This window comes from Macaca nemestrina, chromosome 12 (genome assembly GCF_043159975.1).
Source record: "Macaca nemestrina isolate mMacNem1 chromosome 12, mMacNem.hap1, whole genome shotgun sequence".
In the NCBI taxonomy this organism is placed as follows: domain Eukaryota; kingdom Metazoa; phylum Chordata; class Mammalia; order Primates; family Cercopithecidae; genus Macaca; species Macaca nemestrina.
This window is the reverse complement of record NC_092136.1, coordinates 9,683,866-9,698,767: the sequence shown is the minus strand read 5'-3', so window position 1 is coordinate 9,698,767 and position 14,902 is coordinate 9,683,866. Positions and strand designations below refer to the sequence as shown.

The window sequence follows — 14,902 nt, the reverse complement described above, 5'->3', positions numbered from 1 at the left end:
CCGTCTGTCATCAAGAGAAACTATTGGCCATCTCTGCCCCTCACCCAAACTGTCCACTCCTCGTCAGGAGCCTGAGAAGCCTCAGCCACCCTCTCCCCCGTTTTCCCTTTACTCTTTGAAGGCGCTCTGAGGATTCTGTGGTGAAAAAGAAGCCCTCCCTTCCTGGCCACAGCTTCGCAATCCCCATTCTCCCTCACCTGCCCTGGAATCGCTATTGTGCCCTTCTCCCTACACTCAGCGTCCTCACACCTAGGCCCTCATCCCTTGGTGCTTGTCCAGGCCGCACAGGCCGCACTTCCCGCCCTTCGCTCGAGGACCTTCAAAGACTGCGACCCACTGTCGACTATGCCCCCCTGCCCGAAGGCCCCACCACATGGCTCCGATCCCTGTCTCATAGGCCCTGCCCACACTGGCCTCTCCACACAGGCCCCACTCAGCCCCTCACGGTTTCACACGGGGCCCCGCCCCCTGTCTCATAGGCCCCGCCCACACAGGCCCCATTCAGCCCCTCATGATCTCACAGGAGGCCCAGGCCCCTGTCTAATAGGCCCCGCTCACACTGGCCTTCCACACAGACCCCACTCAGCCCCTCACAGCCTCATACGAGGTCTGCCCTGTCTCGTAGGCCCTGACCACACTGGCCTTCCACACAGGCCCTATTCATAGCCCCTCACGGTCTCACACGAGGTCCCGCCCCCTTTCTCATAGACCCCGCCCACACTGGCCTTCCACACAGGCCCCACTCACAGCCCCTCATGGCCTCACACGAGGTCCCGCCCCCTGTCTTATAAGCCCTGCCCACACTGGCCTTTCCACGCCGGCCCCACCCACCGCCCCTCACGGCCTCATACGAGGTCCCGCTCTATGCAGAAGCCCCACCCACTGTCCTCCAGGGGCCCCATGGTCCCCGCCCACTGCCTTTAATGAGCCCTGTCCACGCAGACCCCACCCACAAGCCTTCACCAGCGCCTCACAGCCCCTCACCCACCAAGCCCACAGGGCTTCGTGCACCCCACCCTCAGCAGCCCCTTCAGAACCTGGCCACACAGGCTGCCCACAGGTCGCCGCGGGACTCACGCTGACCACGCCCACGCCGGCCACGCCCGCTCGCCCCGCCCACCGCCAACTCCACGCGCCGTCGCCCGGACACGCGTCCTCGCAGTCCTGGCGCGCTCGCACCCACTCACAAGCCCTCGCGCCCAGCCCCCGTGCCTCAGGAGCCCCCACAGGCTCCGACCCCCACGGGGCGCCCCAGGCCCTCACCCCTGCGCCCAGGCGCCAGGCGGCCGCTCCCCGGAGCTCACCTTCGCTGCAGAACTTGCCGCCGAAGCCCGTGTGGCTGCAGTCGCAGCCCACCTCGCCCGGGGCCAGCACAGTGCAGAGGCCGCCGTTGGCGCAGGGGTTGCGCGCGGGCGCGCACAGCGGGTCGGCGGTGGCGCCGCGCAGGCCCTGGCTGCCCAGCAGCGCGGGGGGCCGCTCGCCCAGTTTCAGGTTGGCCAAGAGGCCGCGGAAGGGCGGCTCGTACTTGACGGTGCTCAGCGTGAGCGCCGAGAGGCGCACGTCGGGCGGGATGCCTCCCACGAACAGGTCGCTGGCCACCTGCATCTCGCGCCGCTTGGAGCGCACCTCCGCGGCGCGGGCCTCGCCGTCCACCGCCAGCGCCGTGCGGCGCGCGTCACGGGTCAGCAGCACCATGTGCCAGCGGTCGTCGGCCACCGGCGTGTCCAGCTGCAGCGTGGCCGGCTCGGCGCATGAAAGCGTGAAGCGCAGCCGCAGGCGGCCGTCTACCAGCAGCAGCTCCAGGAAGTCGCAGTCGCCGCCGTCATCCAGGTAGAGCAGCAGCGCGCGCGTGGCGTTAGTACGCAGGCTGAAGCTAAGCTCGCCGCTGCTCGCCGCGCCCGCCCAGCGCGCGTAGCGAGCCCACTGCCCGGGTCCGCCGCCGAACTCCAGGCCGTCCGCGCGCGCCGCCAGCGCCAGCAGCAGCAGCAGCAGTAGCGGCGGCGGCGGTGGCAGCCGCCACCGACTCCCGGGCGCCATGCCTCCGGCGGCCCCGGCCCCGCCCGGCCCCCGGCCCCCGCTCAGGCTTCAGAGCCGCGGGCGCATGGGGCGGGAGGGGGCCGGGAGCTCCCCGCGCCGAGCGGGGCTCTCTTGCCGGCTCACAGTGCCATGGGCCCGGCCGCGGGGCGAGGCGCGCAGAGGGCCAGGCGCCGGCTTCCCTCGGGTGGCGGCGGCGGCGCCCCTCCCCCGCCGCGGGCTCCGACGGAAGAGCGGGGAGGGATGCCTGCGGGAGAACAGAGAGGAAAGGGTTAATGAGGGGCTCCAACGACAGGGGCTGTCGGTGCCGGGCTCCCCACTCATATCAGCAGGCACCAGACTGTTTCCCTACATAACTTAGAGAGGCCCTGACCTGCAGAGGGTTCCGAGGCAAGAGACACGGATTCCGGGGGCCAGCACTTGGGAGAGATGGCACGCACTAGGGGCAGCATTGGTTTGAGATGTCGACAGGGAGAGGTGACACGTTCCAGCCCTGTAAGAGCCCAACCCATCTGCCCGCGCCCTCACCTTCTCAAAGGACCTGGGTGTCAGGACCAAGGCCAGCTCCTCGAGCGAGGCTAGTCACTCTCCTCGGCCTGGTGACCCCAGCCCCTTCTCTGAACCGCCCAACGTCTTTGCCTGGCTCCCACCTCCAACCACTGTTCCTCTCATCAGCCCTTGATACTGGATAATGAAGTTGCTAAATAATTCATTGGGATTAATTAAATGCCAATTCGTCAATGGTATCACAGGGTAACCAGACTGGGAAGGGGGCAAGGGAGAGAAGCCAGCCAGGACCCAGATATCCAGGCCCCAAGCCCTCTCTATCCTAGCAGGGACACTGGCATCCAATTCTGTGTCTTCAGTTCCCCCAAAACCACGCTCGCCCCTTCCCAGGCCCCAGCCTCTCTGCTTATCAACCCAGGTCCTTTCTGAAGCTAAATGTCTGTCATCCTCAACTTCCAGTTCTCGGTGCTCAGCCTCAGGACTGGCCCCACTACCTGGGCTCTCTTCACCCTTCAGTTCCCTCTGCACACCCCCCACCCAAGATTGGGGGAGCCACCAGGAGGCAGGCAGGCTCATTTGCATAAAATTGCCTTTCTGAAATGATTACCCTTGTAACGGGCTGTCAGAGAGCAATTTATACCCCACGCCGGGGAGGGGAATTTGCATCTCGTTAAACTCCAAGTCGTAATTATTTATATCCAACAACCCTCCTGAATATTGCATTGATTTTATTTTGGGGAGGGAGGGAGGGAAGGAGGTGGGGAGAAGCCTGGGAGAGAAGCAGGGAGGGGCTAGAGTTTAGAAAAAGACAGGGAAAGACTGAAGCAAGAGGGGAGAGAAAGAGGAATGAGAGGAAGTGCCTGAAAAGTGACAGAGATGGAAGAGTAATGGAGGAGAAAGGTGGCCTAGTGGGGAGAAATGAAAGAAAAGACAGAGAAAATTAAATTCCAAATCCAAACAGCATTTGTCAGTGCCCTGGGTGCTGGGCATTTTTACAAATGTCATTTTACATAATCACTCTGAGAAGTCCCATTATTCTCATTAACCCCTGGGGAAACCCAGGTAAAGAGATCTGGGGACTTGCCCAAGGTCACGTGGCCAGTCAGCAGGGAACTGAGACTCAGATCCAAGTCTGCTTGACTCCAGCATCCCCAGGAAATAGAAAAAGCACAGGACAGCCACAGGTGTAACTCAGTGAGGTGAGAACCAGAAGATAAGGAGAAGGCTGACTTTGGGAGGGGAAGGCTGCAGAGGTGCAGTGAGGAGCCAAAGAGCTATGTGGATGGAAACGAGAGACCTCCTAAAAAGCCATAGCGAGGGGGCGTCTGGAGAGTAACCCTTGTGCAGAGGAAGATTGGACAGAAAAGGCCTCAGAAGGTAGTCAGGAGCGTTGGGGGAGCCATCTCCAAGAGGCCCGTAAAGCTCAGCCCTTGGGTCCTGCCATCCAACTCCTGACTGCTGCCCTCCCAATCCTACAAGGCTCCAATGTCCTGCCCCAGCACCCCTCCAAGGACTGCCTCTGCCTGGGCAGTGGGGAGGAGATCCAGGCAAGCAGCCCCCACTCCTTACAAACACTGTCAGGTTATATATAGCTTTGCCACTGCCTCTCCTCATTGGGTAATGGAGATAATTAACATGTGCGGGCTAATTAGCCAATCAAATTAAATGCAGCACCTGCTCCCAGCCTGATTGACGCCCTCACCCCCCCACACACACATGCATCCCCAGCCCAGGGCAGGGAAAGGGGCTCCTCAGGCGTCGCGGGAGGGAAAGGTCTAAGCTTTTCCTCTTTTCCAGAAGGGGTAGCCAAAGACCCTCAGCAAAGGGACAGTCCTGTGGCCAGAAGAGTGACCAGCGTGCCTCCCTCCCTCCCTGCTAGGGTCTCCATCTCAGTCTGGCCTGGCCTAGCCTCTGTCTGCTGCCCTCCCAGCACCCACCCCCACCTCCGGACACTATTTTGGGGAGGGAATTAATTAGCTATCGATTTCCACTGGCGGAGGGAATAGGATTTCGTGCTGCTGTCCACTCACCCCCAAGCTCAGAATAGGAGGGATTCTTTCATCTGCCTCACCCCCAGCCCAGACCCCCTGCCATGGTCACATCCACCACCCTTTAGGGAGATGGCAGACGGGTTCTGTGGGAAAAGCTAGGGGCAGGAAGTTGGGGGAGGACAGATAGAGTGAAAGATGGTGGGGAGGCTGTCAGAGGCTGGAAGGCAGATGCCTGGGTCCTGAGAGCCAAAGGGAATGTTATCTGGGTGGAGGGGCAGGGAGGTGAAGGGGGTGAGAGTCCAGGAGGTAGAGGTTCTACTGGTCTGTGTGGAGGGAGAGTGGGAGGGGTGCTGTGCAGGCAGGCTTCTGTGAGCCGGTTCAGGGACAGAGGCTGGGCTTATGCGGTGCCTCCAGGGAGGGTCAGAAGCAAGGTCTGGGCCTGCGGCCCCTCAAGGTTCATTACTCATTCTCCCCGCAGCCCACAGCTCTGCAGCAGAGGCCAGCCAGGCTGCTGGGGGCACAGGGGCTGCGGGGCTGACCAGGAGGAAGCCCCAGCACTCCCTGAGTCCTCTCTCCCCAGGGATCCACAGGCCCTGGCTTCACGCTTGCCAGGCAGAGATGGCCCCAGGAGGAGTGAGCCAGCAGACACCTGGGTCCTTTCCATTCCCACACTCAGTGTCCAGGAAACGTGCTGCTCTTTCCCTCGCCTTTCCCCTCCCCACGCCTCTCCCGCCCCAGGCCCAGGCTGCAGCCGACCCAGCCTCCAACCCACCCTTCTCCCAGAACACAGGGGGCTCCTGCTACCCTGGATGCTCCATCCTTCCTCAGCTCCTGGAACTCAGCAGCAACCCTTTCTCCAGAGGTCTCCCCACAGGCCAGGGCCATTGCCTCACATGGCCACATCAAGTAAACAGTGTCCCCTGGAGTTGTACAAGGCAACAGCTCTTCCCCAGGTTTATGCAATGCAGAGGAAGCCCCCCTGCACCCACAGCGTCCAAGTACTGCCCCCCCAGGGCCCACTTTTCTTCTTCCATTGCCCACTGCCAGTGCAGGGACACTGCAGGGTGGCCCTGGGGTACCTGCCTGCTCACTGACGTCAGTGCAGTGCACACTGCCACCCAACCCACTGCTGGCCCAGAGCCACCACACCTCTGAGGAGCTGACCTCCTGAGTAATCCTGGGGTTCTGCACCCAGTCAGCTCCCTAGTGCCTCCCACCCTGCCTCCGCCCACAGATAGACTCAGCAGCCTTGGGCCAGTGGTGCCCAAGCTGGAGTGGATGGGGCAGGGAGTGGCTAGGCTGCCCTCAGGACTTCTGCTGCCTCTCCCCAACATTACCCTCTCCCAATAACTCAACATTACCCTCTCCCGATAACTCAACATTACCCTCTCCCGATAACTCAACATTACCCTCTCCCGGTAACTCTTCCTGGGTCCTCCTAGGCCAGGGCCTCCTCCTCATCTTCCCATGGCCAGGTCAGTGCCACTGAAGCCTCTGGGCTGCAAGCTTTGGGCTCCGTCTGCATCAGATACCAGGCTGGACCCCATGTACACTGTCTTATTCAATCCTTCAGCTTCTAGGAGGTCATTTTGTCACTCTGGCTTACAGACCAGGAAGCTGAGCTTCACTGATGAGCTTCACGATGAATTCACTTGCCTGAGGCCACAGGGCAGGTAAAGGGTGTGAGGGCTCCAAGGCATTTCTTTTACCACTGTGTCTGGGGGTCAGAGCCACCCTCCTCTGATCTGGCCTTCACAGGGGACACGGCTCTCTCAGGTGCCCCACTCTAAAGCCCACTCTTGGGACTGGGAGACAGAGACCTCAGAGCTCATGGGGTTCATCTTCTCCTTTTTTCCTGATGTGGAAACTGAGTCCCAGGGAGGGGCAGTGAGCTGGCCCGGGATCACACAGAAAAGCAAGACTAGAACCAAGGTCGCTGGCCTTCCATTCCAGACACCTCCCATTGCACTTGCTGACCTAGACTTGGGCCCTCCCTCCTGCCTGACCAAAGGCCTCAGCCCCACAGCACCAGGGGCATGTATGCAAATAGTGATCCATGCCCACACAAGCAGAGCCCCTGGCCAAGGGCCCTCTCCCCACATCCACACAGCCCCCTCTCTGTCAATGCCCACACACACAAACACACGCCCATACACACACCTCCAGCCATGGGGATGCCGGCCTCCCTCTGGCTCTCCTCTCCTCACGCCAGCATCCTCTCATGCCAGCTGGGAGTGAGACAGCAGGGGCCTCCTCCAGGCGCCAGGGAGGAAGAGCTGGGTTTACACACATTCTGGTGGCCCCAGAAGGCAGCCCGTGGACAGGTGGGAGAAGTGCGTGCTACGGGGGGAGATTTTGGCTCAGGCTAAAGAGAAACTTGCTGGCTGGCAATCTAAAGCATCCAACAATGGAGTAGGCTGCCTCGGGGGGCGGTGAGTTCCCCGTCTGTGGAGGTGTTTGAGGTGAGACCGGATGACTGCTGCTCAGAGAGGCTCGGCGTGGGGGAGGCTCTTGAATCATATGGAAGAGGACAGCAGACTGCTTGACCCCTGAGGTTCTTTTCAGGTGCAGAGTGTTTTTTGGAGGGTCCCTTCTCCCCCATGAAACTCCAGGCAGGATTGGCAGACAGTGAACAGTTCCTACCTCCCCTTCCTTCCAGCCATGATGATCTGGCAGAAAAAAAGGGAAGACCCCATGCCTGTCCACACCCAGCCATAACCTCAGCAGCAGCAAAAACAAGACAGCACAGTGGTTAGAGGCACTGGCTCCAAAGACTGGGTTCAAATGCCAGCTCTACCCCTACCCAGCTGTGTGATCTTTGGTAAGTTACTCAGCCTCTCTGTGCTTCACTTTCTTTATGTATAAAATAGAGATAGTAATAGTGTTGTCAAAATTAGAATTAACATACATAAAGCACCTAGTACAGTGCCTGGCATAGACTAACGTGTGAAAAAAAAAAAGTGTGTCGTATTAATGATTATTTTTAAAACCTCTCATCTCGGCCTTTTACAGTTTGCAGTACTGAGTGCCTAGTGTTTCCTTTGATCCTCACCAGGGTTTGGTGAGAAAAGTAAGCAAGACAAGTATTATCACTGCTCCTTTTACAGATGAGGAAATAGATACTCAAAGTGGAGAAGGGACTCACCCAAGGTCCCACAAATAGTAAATGGTGGAGCTGGGATTCAGATTTGGCTCTGTCTAATCCCTATCCCTCGTGTCCTCCTCAACTCTGCTGGTCAATTGTCCTGACTCAGAGGGCAGGAGAAGTAACAAACAGGTCTAAAGATAAGTCAGAGTCCCATGCCAGGGTGGGCTGGGCATGAGTGAGCATGTCCACGGGTCTCCAAGCAGCTCTCTGTGTCATGGAGAGAAGCAGGGAGCGGGCTGGGCCCAGGAGCTGGTAGCTCAGGGTGCACAGGACAAGGCTGTTGCCACTTGTGGAGCTGGGGAAGCAGGTGGGCTGGGGATGGAGGTGCAATGGAATGACTCGGTGCAGTGGGGGCCAGAGGACAGGTGCATGGGAGCATGGAGGTAGGTGGTGGGAGGGATAAGCACCAAGCGTACCTATGCTGTGCACAGCTGCGGCACAGCAGCCTGGGTGGGTGCACCCCAGTGATGCAGAGGGGACAGATGGCTTCCGGGGCGGCCTTGTGAGTAAGCACGAGGTGCTTGGGAATGTTCCTAAAGGTATCTATGACAGGTGTGTGTATGCGTGTGTGTGTGCGTGTGTGTGTGCAGGGAAGGTTATGATAATGACAATAAAAATAGCTACCATTTATGGGGACCTTCTATGTGCCTGACAAATACATCAAAGTAAGGTTTACAGCGTGCTTCGCACAGGGCCAGGCACACAGTAGGTACACAATAAATATTCTTGTTACTACTGTCATTGCCATCATTGTCCTCTCAGTGAGTCCTCGTAACATCCCATTAGGTAGGGATGAGGATCCCATTTCACGGGTGAGGAAACTGAGGCTCACTGAGGACCACAGCGGAGTCCCAGCCTCACCCTCACCCCACCATGCCAAACAGCGGTGGTGGCAGTAGGGAAGCAGCTTCGTAAATGCTAACAAAGTGCCTCGCACACCCCTGAAGGTGTGCACCAGACTGTTTGTTGAATGAGTCTCCGAGAGCCCACAGGCCCGTCAGTGTGGAAGGGGCAGGGGTGGAGGAGCTGCACCAACAGATGGAGCAGCAGGGTGGGTGGCAGGTGAGGACACACAATCGGGGCATCCCCGTGGGGTCTGGACTTGGGAGCTGCGAATGAAAGGACAGTGTCTCCAGTGCACAGGCAGGTGTAGGGGCCCCTGTGCCTGTGGACTGATGCGGGGGATGGTGCCACTTAGAAATGGGAAGGCTCCCAGGGCAGCCAGGTATAGCTGGGGGCTGGACTCCACCAGGAAGGGTCGTGGTTGTGACCAGGAGGGGTAGGAGGCCCTGGGCCGAAGGTACAAAGATAAGTGAGTGAGAGAGAAAGTAGAAGAGAGGTTTAGGGGGTGAGCCACAGCATAAAGTGTATTAGCAAGTGTGTGCTGGTGTGCACACGCACGTGCACATACACAAAGGCCTGGGGCAAAGTGCTCAGCACCCAGACAGACATGCACATGGTACTTCAGGATGAGCTTGCTGGGGTCAGGGACTGGTGTGTCTAGGAGGGTGTGCACACATGCTGTGAAGACCTGGGAGGGATGGGGTGTCTAGAAGGAGAGGGTGTGTTGCAGGGACTGAAGGTGTATGAGGAAGAAGCACAGGTGTGCCTGCAATGGCTGTGAGCCTGGGGAGGTGAGTGGTTGGATGGGGGCTGTGTGCATCCAAGGGTGAGGGCTGGCAGTGCGGCGCTTGGGGCTCTGGGGGCACGTAGTGACCATGTGTGTGTGTTGTGTACATGACAGCAAGGCACCTGGGGGAGGTCTCAAGGAGGCAGGCACGAGGTGGCAGCCTCTCTGGGTGGGGAATGTGGGCGGTATGCTGCCAGGAGGTGTATTGTGTACGCAGGTGTGTGTGCCTGTGTAGGTGTGTGTCTGGGTGGGTGCCACTGAGCCTGTGTATCATTGTCAGAGTGTCTGTGTCACTGGCAAGGGCAGGCGGGAGGGAGCAGCTGGACCTGGGTAGTGACTGAGCCTGGAAGGAAAGAGGGGTCCCTACCAGCCACTCAATCACCCAGTCCCTCCTCTCAGAACTCCACTGTCATATGGATTCAACCCAGGCCAAGACGCCAGGAGAGGCCCAGGCTCCTGGAAAGAACTGCCCAGCAGCCATGGCCGGTTGATCCATCCCGCCCACCCTTGTGGATCTGAGGACAGGATGGGTCTGAGAATACTTCCTCTAGCATGAATGGAGAGCCCCCAGCACACCCTTCTCCCCTGTCTCCCAAAAGATCCAGCCACACCTCAGATGCCAGTATCCCTGGAGCCATCCCTGGAAGCAAGAGGAGCTAGGGACTGAGGGGCTGAAGCACCCACAAAACAGAAGGCCTCACAGTTAGTGGACCACAGACCTCCCTCCCCTTCTCCTTCCCTCCCCCTTCTTTCTTTCTCCTTCTCTGGCAGAAGACAGAGAAAGTAAGACCCTAATGTCTACCCTCCCCCAAAAGGAACACCCAGACACTGGGAAGGTGGACAAGAGGGAAGGATAAGAATGAATGGAAGAGGAGAGATGCCCACCCGCCAACACATACAAAAACAGGGCTGTCTGGAAGCTCCCAGGGCAGCCAAGGGACTGGGGACCCAAGACCCACCCCCTAAAAATCTCTTTCATTATTCCAGGTGGACAGCCTCCTCCTTCACCTCCAGACACCATGAAAAAGCCCCTCCCAGCCCTTGCTAGCTCAATGAGGCATCGAATGCCCTCTCCCAAGACTTAGGAGGGGGCTGAGAGTAAAGGAGACAACAGCACCCCAAAGCCAGTTGTGCCCCAAGAGCCCATCAAGGGTTCAAAGGCTCATACCCCAACCCAAAGACCCCAGGGAAGACTGCTGCTTCAGCTGGGGGAGGAGGCTGGGACATGAGAAATGGTCCCTTCCTCTTTAGGGGTGGGGGAGCAAGCCAAGGGCCCTGCAGCTTCCTCTCCCCCTGCAGCACTCTCTGACCAGAACCCTGTCACCGCCCCCAGCGCATTCCCACCCCAGCAAAGCCCCCTCCTACTGATTTCCCAGTCTCCCTCTCTCATCACCCCCAGCCTTCCCCCGCAAGCTTCCGCTCCTCTCCCTCAGACCCCATCTTCCCCAGCTCTCCACCAGCACAGACCCATCCCTGCCTGGAGCACCTTGGCACATTCCCCTCTGCCCTCTCCCAATAACCTCTTCTCGCCTTGGCTCCCATCCCCCAGGAAAGCCTGGTCCTCAGTGGGTCCTCTCAGGACGAAGCCCTTGGCCTGGCCCCTTTCCTTCCCTCTCCACTTCTCTCTCCTCTCCAGCCCCCTCTCCTCTCCTCCCACGAAGCCCAGTTTCTCGCTGGTTAGACCCTCCAGAACACAACAGCCCCTCTGGCCCGGCGCTGCTTCCAGCCTCTGGGGCTAGCACAGACTGGGGACCCCCCTTTTAGAACCCCCTCACAGTCCTCTGGATGCCCCTCCTTCTCTCCCCATCCCTTCCCCCAAAGACCCTCCCTCCCACCCCTCCCCGTTCTCCCCAGCTGTCAGGGCCAGTGCCCCTTCCACAGGAGCCTCCAACCCCCAAGCCCCCAGAAGCTTTGCCTCCTCTCTGTCACCCGGCCAGCCCTCTCAGCGCGGCGCCCCCGCCCCCCAATTCATCCGTCCTGCCTCCCCCGCCCCCTCCGATCCGCTCCCCTCCCCCGATCGGCTCCCGCCCCCCGCCTGTCTCCGCCGCAGCCCCCCTCCTTTTTACCTGGTTCTCGGGGCGCCAGAAGCTGGAGGGTGGGTAGCAGAGCCACAGGGCCGCCCCGTCTCCGTCTCGGGCGGGTGGCAGAGCCGGGGCTAGCGGTGTCTGCCGCCTCGCGCCTCTCTCACTCCCCGCCGCGTCCCCGCCCGCCCGCCCCGCCGCGGTGCCTCTCCGAGGAGGATGCTCCGCGAGTCAGGGCGGCTGCTCCCGCCGCCGCATCCCTGCAACACCGACTGACGGCAGCATCAGCACCAGTGCCCGCCCCCGAGACGCGCGCATTGGACCACACTGCGCTGACGGACGAGCAGTACAGCCAATGCAAGGGCGCAGAAGCCGTCAGTCCGGCGGCTCCACAGGCCCACTCCCTCCCCCGCGCGGGACCCAGGCGTCCCGGCTCCGCGGCACCCGCGCTCCTCCCAGCCTCTCGAGGTTCTGGGGCGCCCGGGCCCCCAACCAGGCGGACCCCAAACCCGGCCTCAGTGTCTTTTCCAGGAACCCAGGCACCCTCGCCCCTTGCCCCTTGGTTCGGGGCCTTGGGTCCCGCACCCTCCCGCAACGGCCAGCGGGTCTTCGCGCAGCGCAGGGGCTGGGACGAGCCGAAGGAGAGGCTGTGGACCCCGACTTGGGGCGCCACGGGAGCAGGGCTGGTGCGGGGCCTGGGCCGCAGCGCCCTCTGCCGGCTATGCTCAGGGGCGGGCCCGGGCTTCGAGGAGACTAGAGAAGGGGAACCCGGTGGGTCCACGGCTGCTGGGGGCTTTTTCCAGCCGGTAGCCTGGCCCCCGCCTCCCACCGTCCGGAGGGCCCCTGGCTTGGAGCCCCCAGCACTGAAGAGGAAGGGGCTTTGCTGGGATAAAGACGGAGACAGTGGGGGAAGGAAAGGCAGAGATGGGGGCAGGGTAGACCTAGGACTTGGGGGTTTCCCAGTCCTGCCTCATGGGAATCCCAGAGTTTGAGGCCAAACTCTAAGTTCTGCCTGGAACCCTGGACTGGGGTACGAGTAGGTGTGGGGGCAGGATTGCGGCTGCACATGCCTGGTGACTGAGGTCACCTGGCAGCAGCCCCCTTCTCTGTTCTCCTCCTCCCATCCATGAGTTTCAGAGTTAGAGTGGTGTTGGGGGGCGCAGGTCTCTCCTGTAAGGGTAAATGCATGACTGTGCATCTGTACGAGTGTGGGGGACTGGGGGACGCCCTTCACTCACTCTGCCAATAAAAGTGTACACACACTGGCACCTAGTGTGTGTACCTGGAGGCTGGTCACTGGGCTGCTGAATGAGACAGAGAGTGTGTGTGTGTGCGTGTGTGTGTGCGCGCACACGTGCCAGACCATTCTGCCAGCTCACTCCAGGACCCTGATTTCTGTTGCAGGGTCTGTGATATGCACAGCTGGTGGTAGTTGGCACTTCCTTAGCCAGAGGCAACATGCAAGAACACTTACATTCAACCACCAATGCATGCACATCGGGCACTCACAGCCATGCACACCTAGCTGTGAACACTGGGCATTCCCAGAGACACACAAGAGCACTGCAGAAATGCCCCACCATGGTAACACCCACAGGAAGCATATACTGCCCAAGAATACACACACTTGTGCACACAGGTACCCACACCAGGCAATTAATACATGCCCAGAACAGGTGCACCCAGGAGACCTGCCCACAGTCATCCTGGACCCCTGCCCAGACACTTTGAAAAGAGTGGTCAGTTACCGAGTGGCTTAACACGGACACCAGTCCCCCAAAGGGAACCTCCTTCCCCAGCCTGTGACGGGGTAAGAGGGGGACCCAGGCTGCAAGGAGTGTTTCCTAGGAGTCAAGAAGGGTGATCCCTAAGCCAGGTCCCAGACTTAGGGCCCACTCTGACCTTGGAGAGACCCTCAGGGCATCCCCACCAAAGCCACTGAAGGAGCCAGAGAGTGGAACTGCTGAGTCAGGGCCTATGAATGTGAAATCGCCTCTCTGACCCCACAGCCCACTTTCCTGCCCATCCCCCACTGTTCCTCTTCCTGCAGCCTCCTCACACTCACTCAGACACATACACACACACACACACACACATACACACACCTTGTCCATCCAGGCATCAGGGCATAGACAGACAGACAGGTGCAATGGTTCACAGAGACAGACTCAGACTCTTACAGAGGAGTCTGGGCAGGGAGGGAGGTAAGTATGAGCACTTGTCTCCTGTCCCCACCCCCAGCTTTGCCCATCAAGGGCAGAAAAGGTCACTGGGCAGCTGCTGCACCTCCCTGCCCCTCCCACCTACAGGGACATCTCTCCTTTCTGCAAGGTCCAAGGTTCAGATTGCCTAAGCATTTGGGACCTGCCACTTCAAGACACACCCCATACTCACACACCGCACACAGGCACCCACCCGATGTGGACAGTTGAGTGATATGCTGAGCACATGCCCTTCTCCCATGTGCAAAGGCCAGTGGGGACACATGGGGGAGGGGAAACACAGCAGATACAGCATGCATGTCTGTGCACACACAGACACATACAACATGAAGCTCAGACACCAAATTCAGACACATGCAACCATGAAAACCGCTACACATCACATCCCGACAGGCAGACCTGGACACACATATGCATGCGCACACACACACACACACACACACACCAGGAAGAGGCCAGACTGGAACTACAGGGTGGTGAGGAGAGGAGCTGACTGGGCTGCAGGGATGGAGGCAGCGCAGGAGGCAGGCAGCACAGGAGCGAGCTGCTCTTCACAACACAATCGCCGTCTGTTGTTATAGCAACTCAGCCCCCAAATCGTGAAACGGATATTACAGCCTCAAGAGGGGGAAGGGTGTAGGGGGCTGAGGACAGAAGGAGGGGCAGGGGGGCACCCGATGCAGAGACAGGGCTGGGGGGCCCAACACGGGGTAGGCCTGCAGGAGAGGTATGACCAGGAAAGAGAAGGGAGTGACACAAAATAAAGAATATGCCAGGGGGAGTGGGGTCTCAAAGCAGGGATGGATGTGATGTGGAGACACCCTGGAGTAGGGGGCCAGGGCATTCATGGGGGAACTGAGGCCATGGCCAGGCCCGCAGATACTGGGCTTTGGAGTTGAAGGTGCTCAGGTCTCCACCCCCAGGACAATCCCACAGCTGCTGGGACACCTCCCAGTTTGGGGGACTTAGGAGGTAGCTCCCATTGTCAGGACTGCTGTCTGGAGTCTCCTGACTCCAAGGGCAGCCCGGCCCAGCTTCAAAACCTTTCGTAAACTCCCAGACCAGCCTTAGAAGTGGCCTTAGCCGGCCAGGTGCAGTGGCTCACACCTGTAATCCCAGCACTTTGGGAGGCTGAGGTGGGTGGATCATGAGGTCAGGAGTTCAAGACCAGCCTGGCCAAGATAGTGAAACCCCATCTCTACTAAAAGTACAGAAATTAGCCAGGCATGGTGGCGGGTGCCTGTAGTCCCAGCTACTCAGGAGGCTGAGGCTGGGAATTGCTTGAACCCAGGAAGCGGAGGTTGCAGTGAGCCGAGATCGCCCACTGCACTCCAGCCTGGGAGACTTCG

At 59.8% G+C, this 14,902-nt stretch overlaps 1 protein-coding gene across 41 annotated transcripts in view; it reads right to left on the bottom strand.

Moving 5' to 3' along the window:
* Positions 1–11,606, bottom strand: part of LOC105469526 (neurexin 2) — a 117,493-nt gene extending 105,887 nt beyond the window's left edge. For 24 of the 41 annotated variants that reach the window (XM_011720641.3, XM_011720654.3, XM_011720644.3 and 21 more), the window contains exon 1: positions 1,305–2,052. In XM_011720641.3, the coding sequence (XP_011718943.1) occupies positions 1,305–2,037 (733 nt within the window). In that variant the 5' untranslated portion in view covers positions 2,038–2,052. Of the gene's footprint in view, positions 1–197; positions 420–1,037; positions 1,261–1,304; positions 2,282–11,376 lie in introns of those variants that run through there. The other 17 variants (XM_011720642.3, XM_071074369.1, XM_071074370.1 and 14 more) reach the window with 5 other exon arrangements.
* Between the last annotated feature and the right edge of the window lie 3,296 nt (positions 11,607–14,902).